The sequence below is a fragment of the Struthio camelus genome, chromosome 15 (assembly GCF_040807025.1).
Source record: "Struthio camelus isolate bStrCam1 chromosome 15, bStrCam1.hap1, whole genome shotgun sequence".
NCBI lineage: Eukaryota > Metazoa > Chordata > Aves > Struthioniformes > Struthionidae > Struthio > Struthio camelus.
The window spans coordinates 8,729,222-8,743,190 of NC_090956.1; the positions used below are offsets into that span (position 1 = coordinate 8,729,222).

Consider the following 13,969-nt stretch of genomic DNA (forward strand, 5'->3'; position numbering starts at 1 on the left):
GGTGCACCAAACAAAGCAATTAGTACCCCCACCCACAAACACCTCCCCATGCATGTGGGGCCTCCTACTCAGGTGTTTAAAGTCAGTGATAAAGACAGACCTAAGACTGAGAGAGCATTTAAATAGCTCTCCTAAAGATCAGCATGGCCATTGAAACAAAGACCCTTTGCTTCCATCAAACAAGGAACAAATACAAATCCTGAGCTAGCATTTAATGATGAACCACCTCCAAAACACAGCATCTGAGCCATACAAACATCCAAAAGACGACAATTTCACCACTGCAGATTTCAGTCTATTCTTGAAGGGTGCAAAAGCTATCTGCTGAGAGGGCAGACTTCAGCACAAAGTCCAGACTTCACAGTTCTTAACAGCTTTTTTTTTTTTTTTTTTGGGGGGGGGGAGGGGGAAGAAGCTGATGAAGAAAGGATTGATGGAGGGGCCCTGATGTCTCCATTGCTCTCCTGCCCACATGAGATAAAAATGAGATCTTGCACTGAAGGCTTCTTTTGCTGGGAAGGGGGGGGGGGGGGGGGAGGGGAGGGGAGGGGGGTGGAAATCAGAGTGGGGGAGGGAAAAAAACCTCATAGCAACTGTGAAAGAGAATGGTGTCTTATGCGACTATAAATGAATTAAAGACTCATTTTACAATTTATTTTAATTAAAAGTTCATTATAAGAATTTTCTTTTAAGAACAGCATACTACATTTTAATGGAAATATGTAACTTTTATCCTACAAATGGGACTGTCACCATATTATTCTTACAATTGAAAACATGAAAAATAAAATAGGATATTTAGCTTTATAAATTCCCCCCACCCTTTTTAAATCTTTTCTTTAAAACAGAAGTATTAACTCTTTCCCAGGACAGTGCATTTGCTATCTGTGAGCCACAAACCAAGTAGTCACATCAATGCCAAGAAAACAGCAACATCGTTTGCAAAATATTGAGAGATGATAAAAAATATAGTTGTCAGCCTAGTGCTTACAGAAGAGACAATCAACAAGAATTGAAAAACAGCACATGTTTATATTACATAGGACCATTATAACATAGAAAACATTGTAGAAGACTTCAGTTGGAAAAATATATAGTGATTCTCAGCAAGCAGAAACTGAACTTTGGCACTTGCTCATAAAAAGGCCTTTCCAAGCAAAACAAGACTGAAATTCACTTAATCACAGCTTATATACTTTAAAAAAAAGACATGGACTAAAGCAAGGGAAACAGAGAAAAGTTTACAAGTCAGGTCACCACAAATTCAGTATATTCAGCCTACAGAAGATGCAAATAAAATCATTTATCTGTCTGTCTATATGAGGATCCTGGCTAGGGAAAGACAGGCTTTGGGACTGAGCCTTACCTGAAGCATCTCTTGATTTCAATGGAGCTATACTCATTACATAAGCAGGGTATCCAGCCCTTTCTTTGAATTGAACCAGAATAGCATTTACATCTAATATATTGCCTCTGTCATAAAACAACTTCTAATTTGTAAGTTAAAAAGCAAGACCCTTGTACTCAGATAGCAGCTGTTCTACTCTACCCATGGTAGAGCAATCATGGTAGGGTGAGGATTACATATGTCTTTAAAAAGGACTTAAAAAGAGTGTTGCTTGAATTCAAAGGGGAGGGGGAAGGATAGAAGGGATGGAGGCTACAGGCCACCTTTAGCCTGTTAATCTTAGTGCTTTGTCAGCACTGCATGTTATCAAAAGGAGTACTATAGTTAACATGTACAAGGCTGCTCCCCCTCCCTGCCACTGATGTACTAAATAGCCCAAAAGGCTATTACAGACCAAAGCACATTTTAGACCAGGCTGTAAGAAAGTAAGGGCTGCTCTAGCCAAGAGGTGCTTCTTGCATCGTCAGGCTCAATGCCCCAAACTGCTAGCTCTCTCTGCACCCAGGCAGTTTACTCATTTTTTTTTTTTTCTGATGAGTTAGGGAAGGGCAGAGAGAAAAATAAGTGCTTTAGATTGCACAAAAGATTGTCCTACTAAAATGGGGCACTTAACTGGGAAACAATTCCAGCTATAAATCTAGCAGGCGCTCTTCACATGTCTCCACAGGCCACTTAGTTGCACCTCCAAACACATCAACGTTATTATCAACCCAGGGTATGATGTTGCCAGGCATGTTGGTAGAGCAGTTGGCAATATTCATGATGTCTTCAGCTTTTAAGACCCTGTCCCATATATTGAATTGGCTCATCTCCCCAACGAAGGCTTGAGTTGCATCAAATCTTCCTCCTACTGTGTCCTTTAGGCACATAAGAATTAGGATTAGATGAGCAGGTTATTTCAGCGTTTTCTTCTTCAGACTTGAAGACCCTTCCCCCCACAGCCACCCTGCTAGAAGCAGGGGGAAGAGAGCATGAAGTTGATATCTGTATGATCTAGCTCTAAGTTTCTAGAAGGGCCACTTTGAACAGGACATTGCTCCATGGAACACTGAAAAGCTGAAGTCTGAAATACACATGTCAAAACAATTCAAAGCAAACAGTTACTATATACTACCACAAAAAGACTGTACCTAACTAATCCTACAGCCAAGCAGTAAAGTAGCTTTAAATACAGAGGCTGATGTAGGACCCATTTTGCAAACCTTCCACAGGACAAATTCAGTGAAAACCACATAGATGAACAGAATAACTCCAAAAGCTTTATGGTTATAGATTAAACTAACTGCAGCCCTGGACCAACTGTCTGCAGGGACTGAAGACAGGAGCTTTGGATCAAGTATACAGGCTTCTGCTGTCCATATCAAATTAGTAACTCAAGCATTTGAGGCTTATGCAGTAACAGTTGATTTGCTCCACCCAGTACTCAAGGACAGAGATCACACATCTTGTGATCATACTGACATGAGATTTATAGCACATGACAGAGCCAAGCACAGTAGAGGCAAGCTGCATGGGAGAGTTACAGAAAAGTTTTATCAGCCCTTTAAAACTGAGCTGGAACACCTGCTATGCAAAGTGCACTAGACTTCTGAATCTATTAAATGCCATTTACTAAGTGTAATTTACTTATGTTGGGGATAAGGATCTACTGAAATAAGGATCAGGATAAAATTAGTTTTTCATTGCCTCACTCGGTTGTTAATCTGGGAATTCTGGAGAAAGTACGCTTCTTGCTATTCATTATAATCAATGATTTTTAGTAAAATAATGATATCAAAGTGTATAAACATATGCAAGAATAGGAAGATAAAAACTGAAAATAAAACAGAGCCATGCTATTTATAATTAGACATTAAATAAGAGATTCAAAATCCTATTTAAACTACTGTGTTCTTCCTTATTCAAAAAGGATTCATCCTTAGTCTCCTGAATACTTTGTATTGGCTATATCAATATTCAGACATTAACGTTTGCATTGGGAGAGTTGTTTACATACATCTTTAATCAGAAGCCAAATATGTAACATAGAATTCATTCCTTTGACTTCAGACTCGCCTTTAAAGCAGATACCAGCTTCTGAATTAGTGGCATTAACTCTAAAGCTTTGCAGGTATGTAGCACAATTCTCCCTAGCAGACACATGTAGAAGATGGCAATATATCCACAAGTACTCTAGTGCCCATGGTTGTCGCTTCCCGCACTCCCAAACACACAGGCATTCTTTGGTCTATTCTGGGGCTCTAGGAATAACATTCTCACTATGCTTGCGATAAAGGGGGGAAGGGAGGGTGGAGAGAAAACAAAAACCACGTACCATAGAAGGATGGGTAATCTGGCTTAAAAACTAACCAAAAAGCAAGTATGGTACTTGGTCTAACTTCAGGCAGCTCCTTTTTAACTGCACTCAGACACACATAACAGGTTTGCCCAACTCTGTCCTTTTCTTAATAGCCAGTTAACAATCTAGTTCAAAGGACTTCATTTAAGGTATAGTCAGATCACTAGTGAAGTTTCACACTGTAGCATGAAGACTGGGAATAGGAATAGCTGCAACATGAATATCCTGAATATTAAAGAAATTGAACAAAACATACAAGTATGCACTTGCATCAAGTATTTGCTGCTTCGTAAAATTTTCTAGACATGCAACAAGACCAAGGCTTTAACATAAACGGGGGAAATAATTTTCATATAGCTGCTGCTTGTTTGGAAATTTAATTTTTCTTTATAAAGAGATAAAAACCACACACCTTTGGAACACACCATGTCTTCCACTCACCTGCTCCTGACCGAGGATCAGGACACCTCCAGGTTTAATTGGGTGCCACGGAGCCAGATTCTCTCCGGTGCCAAGCTTCTCTCCATCCTGAAAAGCCTCCCACATGCCATCTCTAGTTGTCCATGTTACACAGATATGATGCCATTTTCCATCACTAACAAAGAGGGGGAGCTGGGCAACCTACAAAAAAATGCCAAAGACTGAGTCTGGCTGTTTAAGCACAACATTTATCCACTTGTCCTCAGACGCATAAACTGCGGAGGCAGAAGTTAGTCCCCATCCAAATCTTTCTATTCTCTCCCAGCTAGTAGTGACTGAGAATCATCTCCACAATTCTATATATGAATGCACTGGAAATTCAGGCATATAGGCATGCTTTTTATTCCAGCTGAGCGCTGCTTTGACACTCACCATTTGATCAGAGCTGGAACAGAGTCTAAGCTGCTAGCAGTTCACTGATGCTGCAGATTACTTTGCAGCATCTGTTGTCACCTAAGTTTCAGCACTTTAGCCCTAACTTTCCATCCAGTTTTTGTGCTAAGTTTTCCTTCAGTCTGGGTTTGCCTGCACCATTTGCAGTAAGCACTTTACTTGACAAGTAGATCTGTCTGCTTCCAATAAAGCTTGTGGGAGCTGAACATAGGGCTCCAAATGAAGAAGGATTAAACTCCTTTAGGAACTTGATCTAAAACTTACTCAAGTCAATATACATATAAATGCAGTGGGCTGTGCAGCAGCTCTGTAATATGAGAGATAAATAAGAAACCACTTAGCCTCACACTATTAATACAATTGACGAAAACGCTGAAGAGAAAGTTACAGCTAAGGATAGAAAACTTAAGTCTACTTATCCTTCCACAAATCATTAAAAATAACCAGCCTTTCACTGTTACTGATTTGGGAGGACAGTAGGACTGTTAAGAGTCCTTAACTCGCCACATAACTGAACCACCTGAGTTTGTGCTATAGCTTTGTAAACACCTGATCCCCCAGAGAACAGTGAGTTACTAGGAAACCTATCAGACCAAGGAAAACAAGGGATGGTGCCTGAAGGCAAGTGATGCTACAATGTTGCCTGGCCAAGTTAAGAATCTAGTTTTGCTCATATTGATTCAAATAAAGTCATTCAGCTATCATCAGCTATTTACATTTTATAACTAGTCCAAATTGAAGGTGAAGAAAATGGCAGTATTTATAATCTGTTTTAAAGACAAGCTTTACGAGTTCAACTTTTCCTCAGGTTTAATTCTGAAGCTTGTCAGAAACCCACTAGTGGTATGAAGTAGCCTGGGACAACTGTTGCTTTTTGCGTCTACATAAATTCTGAGAAAGTCACATTTAAATTTAGGTCTGAGAGTTAAAACACATCAAAACCAACCCCAGCTGTCTTTTGGTCTCTGCTTTGTGCCAAATTAGTTCTAACATATCTAAATTTCCAGGATTAGAAAGAAAAATTATGCAACTGGCTTAGATCAAGTTTTATAATAATGTAACTTCAAAAAAAAATTACTTCATTTCAAGAAAGGGATTCAAACACAGGAAGCCAACGTCTGCTTGTTGTTTTAGAGTATGAGCATACATTTGTGCTCACCTAAATTACATTGTCCTGTCTCAAGCAACATACAAGTCTATGCACCACTTTACTTTGAGAATACTTTTATGAATCTGCAACAAATACTAAGAGAGTCAAAAAAGTACATACACACACTCTTTCAACTTGAGAGCCCTGAGCTGGCTTCTCTCCGAGAGAGTAAGAAAGTTAGAGAGGTACTAAGGGTTCAGGCCTTGAAACACCCACTGTTATTCTGGCCACGTAGACTAAGAAGGTTGTTCGTTCTCACCTTATCATTAATTAGAAGTTCAATTGGATTATTACCCCACTCTATGAGAACAATTTCATTAGCCTGCCCAGGAACAGCATATGAAAATGGAGTGCCAATTCCAGGAGAAGCACTTGATCTCAACCACAAACACACAGTGAAAGCATACAGCTCTGGCAGAGTCTTCTTGATCTTCCCATACAAGTAGTTTGTGCGAAGAGGCAGGGACACTTTGAATTCGTCAGGTGATTTAAATGCACTGTTACCTAGAATTACATGGAGAAAAGAATCTTAAACATTGTTTTGTTTAATAAGTATATAATTCAGGTTAGAAAATATTTGATATTGACTACCTTTCTAACTTTACTCAGTTTAGAGAAGGTAGACAAAAACCACATTCGAGAAATATTGTTGAATGTTGATTGTGCAGCACAGTTAAAAAACAAGAATTAAGACTGTATATACATCGTGCTAATTACTTATTCTTTTGTTCTAGATGAGCAGGAAAAAAGCTAAATGCCATGCAGCTAATGAGAGGCTGTTAAATATTTTCCTCCTGCATTGCTCAGTTTATGGCTGGAGGCCTTCTTATTTCACACCATTCAGACTGTTTTAAAGATATGTACCGTTATTAAACGGATTCTCTGGTAGGCTCATTATTAAAACAGAGTTCAAAAATATATGTTCCCTCCTACTATTCCTACACAGTGAACTAGCGGCATTATTCCCATTTTACAGATAGCTGGTTGAAAATCAGGTTGACTTTCATTTTGGATGGCCAGTCTGAAATAACTAGTACATTCCAGAATACGTAGTAGAGCCAATCTCTATTACACAGACAACTCAGGAGACCTGAATCAGAATGTAAAGCTGAACTTTAAAATGACATCAAGGAAAATGCAATATAAAGTTGTGAACTATCAAAACGTTAGACACTATAAAAGCAAAAGTTAAGACTACTATAGTTTTTTCTGGAAGATGTCATAAAAAGCCAGAAAAATTCCAAAGAAATATTGGTGTAAGAGTTCTCAGCTTCATAAAAACTTGATGCAACACTGTTGCAAATATAGTAGTATGTATATACTTCTGATATAGTTGCTTATGGATCGTTTTCTAGATTAAAAAAACTAAACAGAAGAAACAAATCTCACATTGTGACGGAATATAAAGCCCCATGTTTCTGCTGTAGTTGGAGCATCTACCTCAACCTTTTCTTCCATTTCCTACCCATTTCCTCTTCTTACATTCCTGAAAAGAAATTCAATCCCCTTGCCATATTTCACATTCTGATCCTAATGAAGAGCTGTTGTCACAAAAGTTGCCACAATTTTCATATGTAATTAACTGTTGGCATTCTCTCAGCTCCCATTCTCAGAAGCAGCTGAAGTGTTTTGACTGCATTTTTTTTACAGAAAGAGGGGGTGGAAGAAAAAGCTTGTCTGATGCTCGCATCTGTCTTGAGGAACTTGTAAACCAAAGACAAATATTCCAAACTTATAAACAAATGAAAATAGGATCTTAGGACTAATGTCGAGCAACCTCCACTAGCCTGGCACAACCAGAGACTTTGGGAATCATGACAGCTGCACAAATTTCAAGCTTTTCTGCTCCTGCTAGGGGCAGGAGAGCTAACTGTTAAAACTACAGGAAAAAAACCAACCTTCCCCCCCAAGCTTTATTTCATCCACCTTATAAAAAGGTTACTTCTACATATACAGTCTCAGGATAACAATGAGGCCATGATACTCCAATTTGCTGATGATAGATGCTAAATGATACAGCATTTGAAATAAAAATCACAATAGCAATGCTGTTTTCAGATGATGTCAAATCAGTCCAAATATTAATTGACTGGACTTTGTAATCTACAAAGTCATTAAGTTTTTGATTACCACCCTCGCTTTGATTTGACTGAGGAACTAAAGGCACGGGACAGCTAAGCTAATGGTATTTAAAAAGACAGCAAACTACATAACCAAAAGAAAGCCCATGTCTCAGTTCCTAGCCCAAATTCTCTGCTTCTTTGGAAACTAGTAGGAAGAGAGCCCCATCTCCACATAGGAAAAAAAATAGATGGGAAAGGGGCTATTTTTAACCTAGGTAAATTACACATTCTTTTTCTGGTTCTCCCACCACCGCCTTTCTCTTTTTGATGACTTACTGATATGAGTCACTTCTTCCAGAGATGAGCACTAGCAATACTCGCCACATAAGGCGTATTAACAGACTACCAGTTCACCGGAATTTTTGTTGCAGTTTGAGCTTCACCTTAGCTCTCAGAAGAGCAATAAATGACAGAGCAATTAGAAGAACTCTTCTTCCTCCTTCCCTTTCCCCATCCTTCACACTTTTAAAATGAAAATAATACATACTGTATTATACAAATGGATCCATTAGGCTGCACTTTAAAATTCATGAACATGTTTGCACTGTTTTGAAAGCATGTCCATTAAGGCGCTTTCAAGTAGAGAGCCCATTCACCTTGGGAAATCATTTAGGAGCAGTAAGACTGGGCAGTAGTATTTAGTGGTACTCTAGTAACCGCAATCTACTACACACTCCACTCTGCAGGAATATATTGTCAACACAGCTAGTCCTGTTCTGTAGCTCATTTCCATGGGCATTTGTGATTCAGACTGACTCTGCTCAAGCATACAGACCACAGTATTTAATCTGCATATCTAATTAAATGGCTAGAATCAAAAGAGTATGCCCCACTGGCATCATGTGTAATCTACTATTAGCTCCAAAGGCTGCATACTTGGGACAGGAAGCAATTCAAGGGTCCGCAGTAACTCAAAGGTATGGCCAGCAATGAAAGATTTTATCCTATGTGCTTCTAAAACAGCAGGTAAGGGTTCCAGTATAAGATCCCATTCATTACAAAGGCAGTTGTGCTAATCAAGTTTAGCCCATGTGACTTTGAGTTCACATGAGACAAGGCAGCTCTACTTAGAGGTATACCTGACATTCTTTAGGTATTTATGATACCACTGTCGTACTTCTCTCCACCCCACCCACCTCCTTCTATACCTTTCCATCCCACAAGTGCTAAAAGATTCACCTTAACCACCTACAGAATTACATACGCCAAGGAAAGAGAAAGGAAATCAAGCCATGCAGGGCCTGTCAAACAGGTCTGTGACAAAAGCAAATACAAAAATCCAGATGTGTGTACTGTCATCTACTATTTAGTCCAGCACCTTAATCAGAAGGTTGCTGTATTTCCCTCAAGGCACACATTTAGTCTACTGTGCTGGATGGGGGGTTAATCAGTCAATATATGGAAGCATTTACATTCTGTCCAGATTACCTTTTTCTAATTCAGACACTCTTTCTAGCAACGCATTCAAGGCTGTCTCTGTCTTTTGCCGGTGGGCTGATGTCTCATTGTGAAGCAAAGACTTTTCATCCTCGAGCTCGGCCACTTTGCTCAGGAGTTGGCGCTCCAGGTCCCCAAGCCTCCGCTGTAGCATCTCTCGAAGCTCAGTAGGCAGCGCTGCATATGACACATTGGCTCGGAGTTGGTGCTTTGGGAAAAATTTAAAGAGTTTATGCTTTCTCTAAAACAGAGATTGTGAAACGTGAATATGCTCATGCCTCAAGAGGAAGAGAGGTCACTGAGATCCCCAGCAGCTACCGAAGAGGCATTGCTTTTTAGCCCTGTCACGTTCAGTGCTTTTATCAGCACTGTAGCTAAACAGGTCCCGAAACAAAAGGACACCTTTGTTAAAGGCTGCCAGTGTTTCATATCAAATAATCTTCATAAATTTATAATCAATAAAATTCATGTAAGAAGCCAGGTCCAAACACATCCCCATTCGTATGGGGACCAAAGTGAAATATGTAAATCTTAGCTTTGCTTACTGCAAGAGACATTGTCAACTTAAGTAAACAAAAATTGCTCTTTTAAAATAAAGTTGAACTATTTCTAAAGCGAATTTAGCAAATGAAAGTTCTCAGTTTTGGTTTGCCAAGTAGTGAGCCAGATGTTCTTTAGATCAACTCTAAGTACTACCCACTGAAATTATTTTTAAACTGCAAAAAAAAAAAAAAAAAAAAAACCACCAACACACTTTGAAATACTACCAATATCTTTAAGGAGCACTAAAATCAGTAGTTCTATCTACCATGTTATTCTGGTAGAGTTTCCCTTCCCCAGTCCTAAAAAGGAATGCCAATATGAGATGCCTCAAAAAGACAGCAGTAATATTAAGAGAATGTTATACAGCCAGATCATTCAAAACTGTACTTGAAAAAACAGTCAACAGGGTCCAGATCTTCTTACAGAAGAACCTTTAGGAAGTTATTCTAATTCTTCACAAACATCAGTGAATGCTTGGAGGATCTCAGGAGGACACACACAGAGCTGCCACGGTCTGGAAAATGAAACAACATCCAGCACCATTCCTGTTGGGATACTTTCTACCAGAAGTGGTTCCCCCCCCACCCCATGACTTCCAGTCTACCACAGACACTATCCAAAGACTGCTGGAAGTCATTTGTCAGCAGGCTTGGACCAAAGCCCCTTTGTATTCACAGAATTATTCAGAACCACGTTCATGCTGTTGGAGGCCAGCTCTAAATAAAGCATCTCATCTTCACAATCTGTCCAATACCGTCTCCTCGTGACCACCGCCACTTGTTTGTTCAGCACCATATGCCAAGGTCTTATTGCCCAAGATGTCAGCATTACACCTAAAACCCTATGAAGCCACACTCCCAGAAACAGACATTTAGACTTGTTAATACAGAAAACTAAGCTGGACACACTCAGGAAAGCCACCCAACAGGAGACTGCATGCATGGAAGAAGCCTTCAATTCCCCCCCCCAATTAAAACAAACAGATAAACATCAAGAAGACAAGACAAACCAATCAAGCAACCCACTCCCTGCACTTGGCCAGTTTGGGTTTAATGTCACCGCACATGCCGTGAGTGTTTCGGTTGCATCCACCCAGCAGCCGGTCCAAACAGCGGTCACAGGTTAGGGCAGTGAAGTTTCTGCACGGGCCGGGCTCTGCTCGCCGGCCCAAGCCCCCCGGCTGGGCAGGGAGGGTGCCCGTCCGCCCCGCTCCTACCTCCAGGCTCTCCAGCCGGTCCTTCAGGCTCTGCATGGTGCGGCTCAGCTGGTCGATGACCTGCACCGGGTCCCGCGGCAGGTCGCCCATGGTGTCCTTGCCCTTGCCCAGCTCCTTCCTCCACCCCGCCGTGGCGGCCTTGCCGTCGGCGCTCTCGCAGCGGCTCAGCTTGCCCGTGAGCTCCCGGATGGCCTCCCGCTGGCTCCCGATGGTCTCCTTCTGCTGCAGGACGGTCTCCCGCAGCTGCAGCACTGTGGCCCTCAGCTCCTCCTCGGGGGGCAGCGCGCCGCCCTGCATGGGCACCGGGCAGCCCGCGTCCAGCGGCAGCGAGGTGCACACGAAACGGCTGCCCGCCGGGCTCTCCGCGCCCCCCGCCGCCCGGCCGCCCGCGGCCACGGCCAGCAGCAGCCCGGCTACCACAGGCAACATCTCGGCCGCCGCGGGGGGCAACGGCGCATAGGGGGCCGGCGGGGCAGCGCGCCCGGTCCGCCGCCCTGACAGGAGCCGCCTCACCACTCTCCACACGCAGCCCGCGCTGCTCAGCCCGGGCCCGCCGGCTTTTATAGCCCGGGCGGGGGCGGGGGCGGGGGCCCGGCTCGCGCCGCGCGCGCTGGTTGGCTGCAGCCGCCTCTGAGGCCGGGGCCGCGCGTGCCGCGCTGGGGCGGGAGCGGGAGCGGAGCCGGCCGCGTCCAGCCCCTGGGGAACGGGCGTCGCTGGGCCCGGCCCGGCCCGGCCCGGCCCGCGGGAGTTGAGCTGCCGGGGCCGGTGCGGGGGGCTTTGCCTTGCGGAGCCCGTGCAGCGCGTTTCGGGAAGGTCCCAAGGCAGAGGGGAGAGCGAGGCGGCAGCGGGAGGCGGCGGCACCTCCGAGGCCGGGGGTCGCCGCCCGCCTGCCCGGACTCCCCGTGAAGGCCGGGATCCGCCGAGGAAAAGCGCTGGCGCACGACCCTCAGTGACGGAGAAGGAGTGACTGGAGAGGTCACCGCGTGACTCGGGCCCGAGGGGAGCTCCGGAGGTCCCTGGTCCCGCCTCCTGCTCCAAGCAGGGTCACCTTGACGTCGGGCCAGGTTGCTCAGGGCTTTCTCCAGTTGAGTCTTGAAAACCTCCGAGGATGGAGATGGCCCAGCCTCTCTGGGCAGCCTGCTCCGCTGCCTGCACGTCCTCATCGGGGGGAAAGGGTTTCCCCGCGCTCAGTCCGAGCCGCTCTTGTTTCAGCTTGTGCCTCTTGCCTCTCCCCCTCCCACCATTCAGCATGGCCAAGAGCCTGGCCCGGTCTCCTCGGAAACCTCCTCGCAGGTGCTGGGCGGCTGCTGTCCGGTGGCCCCGAGCCTTCCCTGCTCCAGGCGGAACGAGCCCAGTTCCCTCAGCCTCATCTCACAGAGAAGTGCTGCAAACCCTGACCGTCTTGGCGGCCCTCCGCTGAACTCGCTGCAGTTGTCGATGTCTCGCTTGTACTGGGGGTCCCAAACTGGGCACAATGAGGTCTAGATATTGTCTAACAAGTGCTGAGTGAAGGCGATAATCCCTTCCCTTGAGCTACTGGCTGCGCTCCCGTTGATACAGCCCAGGGTGGTGCTGGCTCAAGGACGAGCTGTTTGAGCTAAAAGAAAATGTCACAAAAAAACAGACACTGTTCAAATTACACATCACTATTTCAATTTAATGGTGGAAGGGAAGGGGAAAGGGACATTGCAAGAAGAAGCTTCAGAAACTTATGCAAAACTTACGCAGAAACTTATGATCATAAGACCACTGTAGTCTTAGCTATCTTATTCACGGTACCTGGTCTTTTTTAACATTGACCACAATTACTTAGCATTTATAATCAGTGAAGTATTATACATTTTTCCAAGTGCTGTACAAATACCAGTCGAACACTCCTTGCAAACTTCTTTACAGATATGCCGTGAAGTTAATGCTGTAACCTCTACTGGAAAAATAGAGAAACAATTTCTTTATGCATCAGCAGAGGCTGCTCTTAGGACTCTAAAACCTGGGACTAGAATTGCATGTTTATAGATCATTTAAATATGAAATTAAAGACATTATACCACAGTACAAAACATTATTACTACTATGTAATTAATAATAAAGACTAAAAAATAATAAAGAATATGTAACTTGAAAGACTTTCAGCTTTTTTATTTCAAAATATGAATTGCTTTATGTTACAGAATGAGTTAGCAAATTTCAAGAAGTGTGTATCAGAGATAGTTAAATATGGTTGTTTCATGAAGTCCATACAGTTTATTTGTTCAGTCCCTCCAGCAATGTCCTGTTTGAAAGTCATCTTAGTCAAAGCTGACTAGAGTCACTGTTAGGTCATGCAAGTGAGAGATGCAGCTGGTATTGCTTATTCGAAGGGAGATAATGAAGGACTGAGTTCAGTAAGCAACCAGAAGCTCCAATTTCTGTCTGAACTCCTTTCGTCTGGAAACCAGGTCTCGTGAGACTATACTGCTTCCTAACTGAATAGAAAAGAAGTACCCATTCAATACAAAGCCTAATTCCTACTTAGACATCTAACTCCCCTTGAAATCAACAGGATATCATTGCTTAAATAATTCTGACAATTAAGCTTTTGGATGCTACAATGAGGAGGACCATGCAAGTACACTGAGAACATCTTGTCTGTCAACTCAGTGTCTTCCCAGCCCACATCAGTGCAAGAAATATTAAAACATATATTCAATAATTTACTGATTTCTTGCTCTACATCTAAGATTAGATTCAGCCTGTAACACATTACAGCTCATTTCTTGTGAGAATGTCATGTCAAGCAGTATGAAAAGCCTTAAAATCATCATAAATGATCACTCGTGCTGTTTTTGCCTGTCCTTAAGGCACGTTACCCTACTGTAGGACTAAAGTAGACTACTGTTTT

At 43.1% G+C, this 13,969-nt stretch overlaps 1 protein-coding gene across 1 annotated transcript; it reads right to left on the reverse strand.

Moving 5' to 3' along the window:
• Positions 1–632: 632 nt before the first annotated feature.
• Positions 633–11,616, reverse strand: NPTX2 (neuronal pentraxin 2). The gene is made up of 5 exons (XM_068909266.1): positions 11,089–11,616; positions 9,321–9,537; positions 6,029–6,273; positions 4,188–4,367; positions 633–2,265 (listed from the first exon to the last, which is right to left on the reverse strand). Exons 1-5 carry the CDS (start codon positions 11,515–11,517, stop codon positions 2,038–2,040), a joined length of 1,299 nt encoding a protein of 432 aa, XP_068765367.1. The 5' UTR covers positions 11,518–11,616; the 3' UTR covers positions 633–2,037.
• Between the last annotated feature and the right edge of the window lie 2,353 nt (positions 11,617–13,969).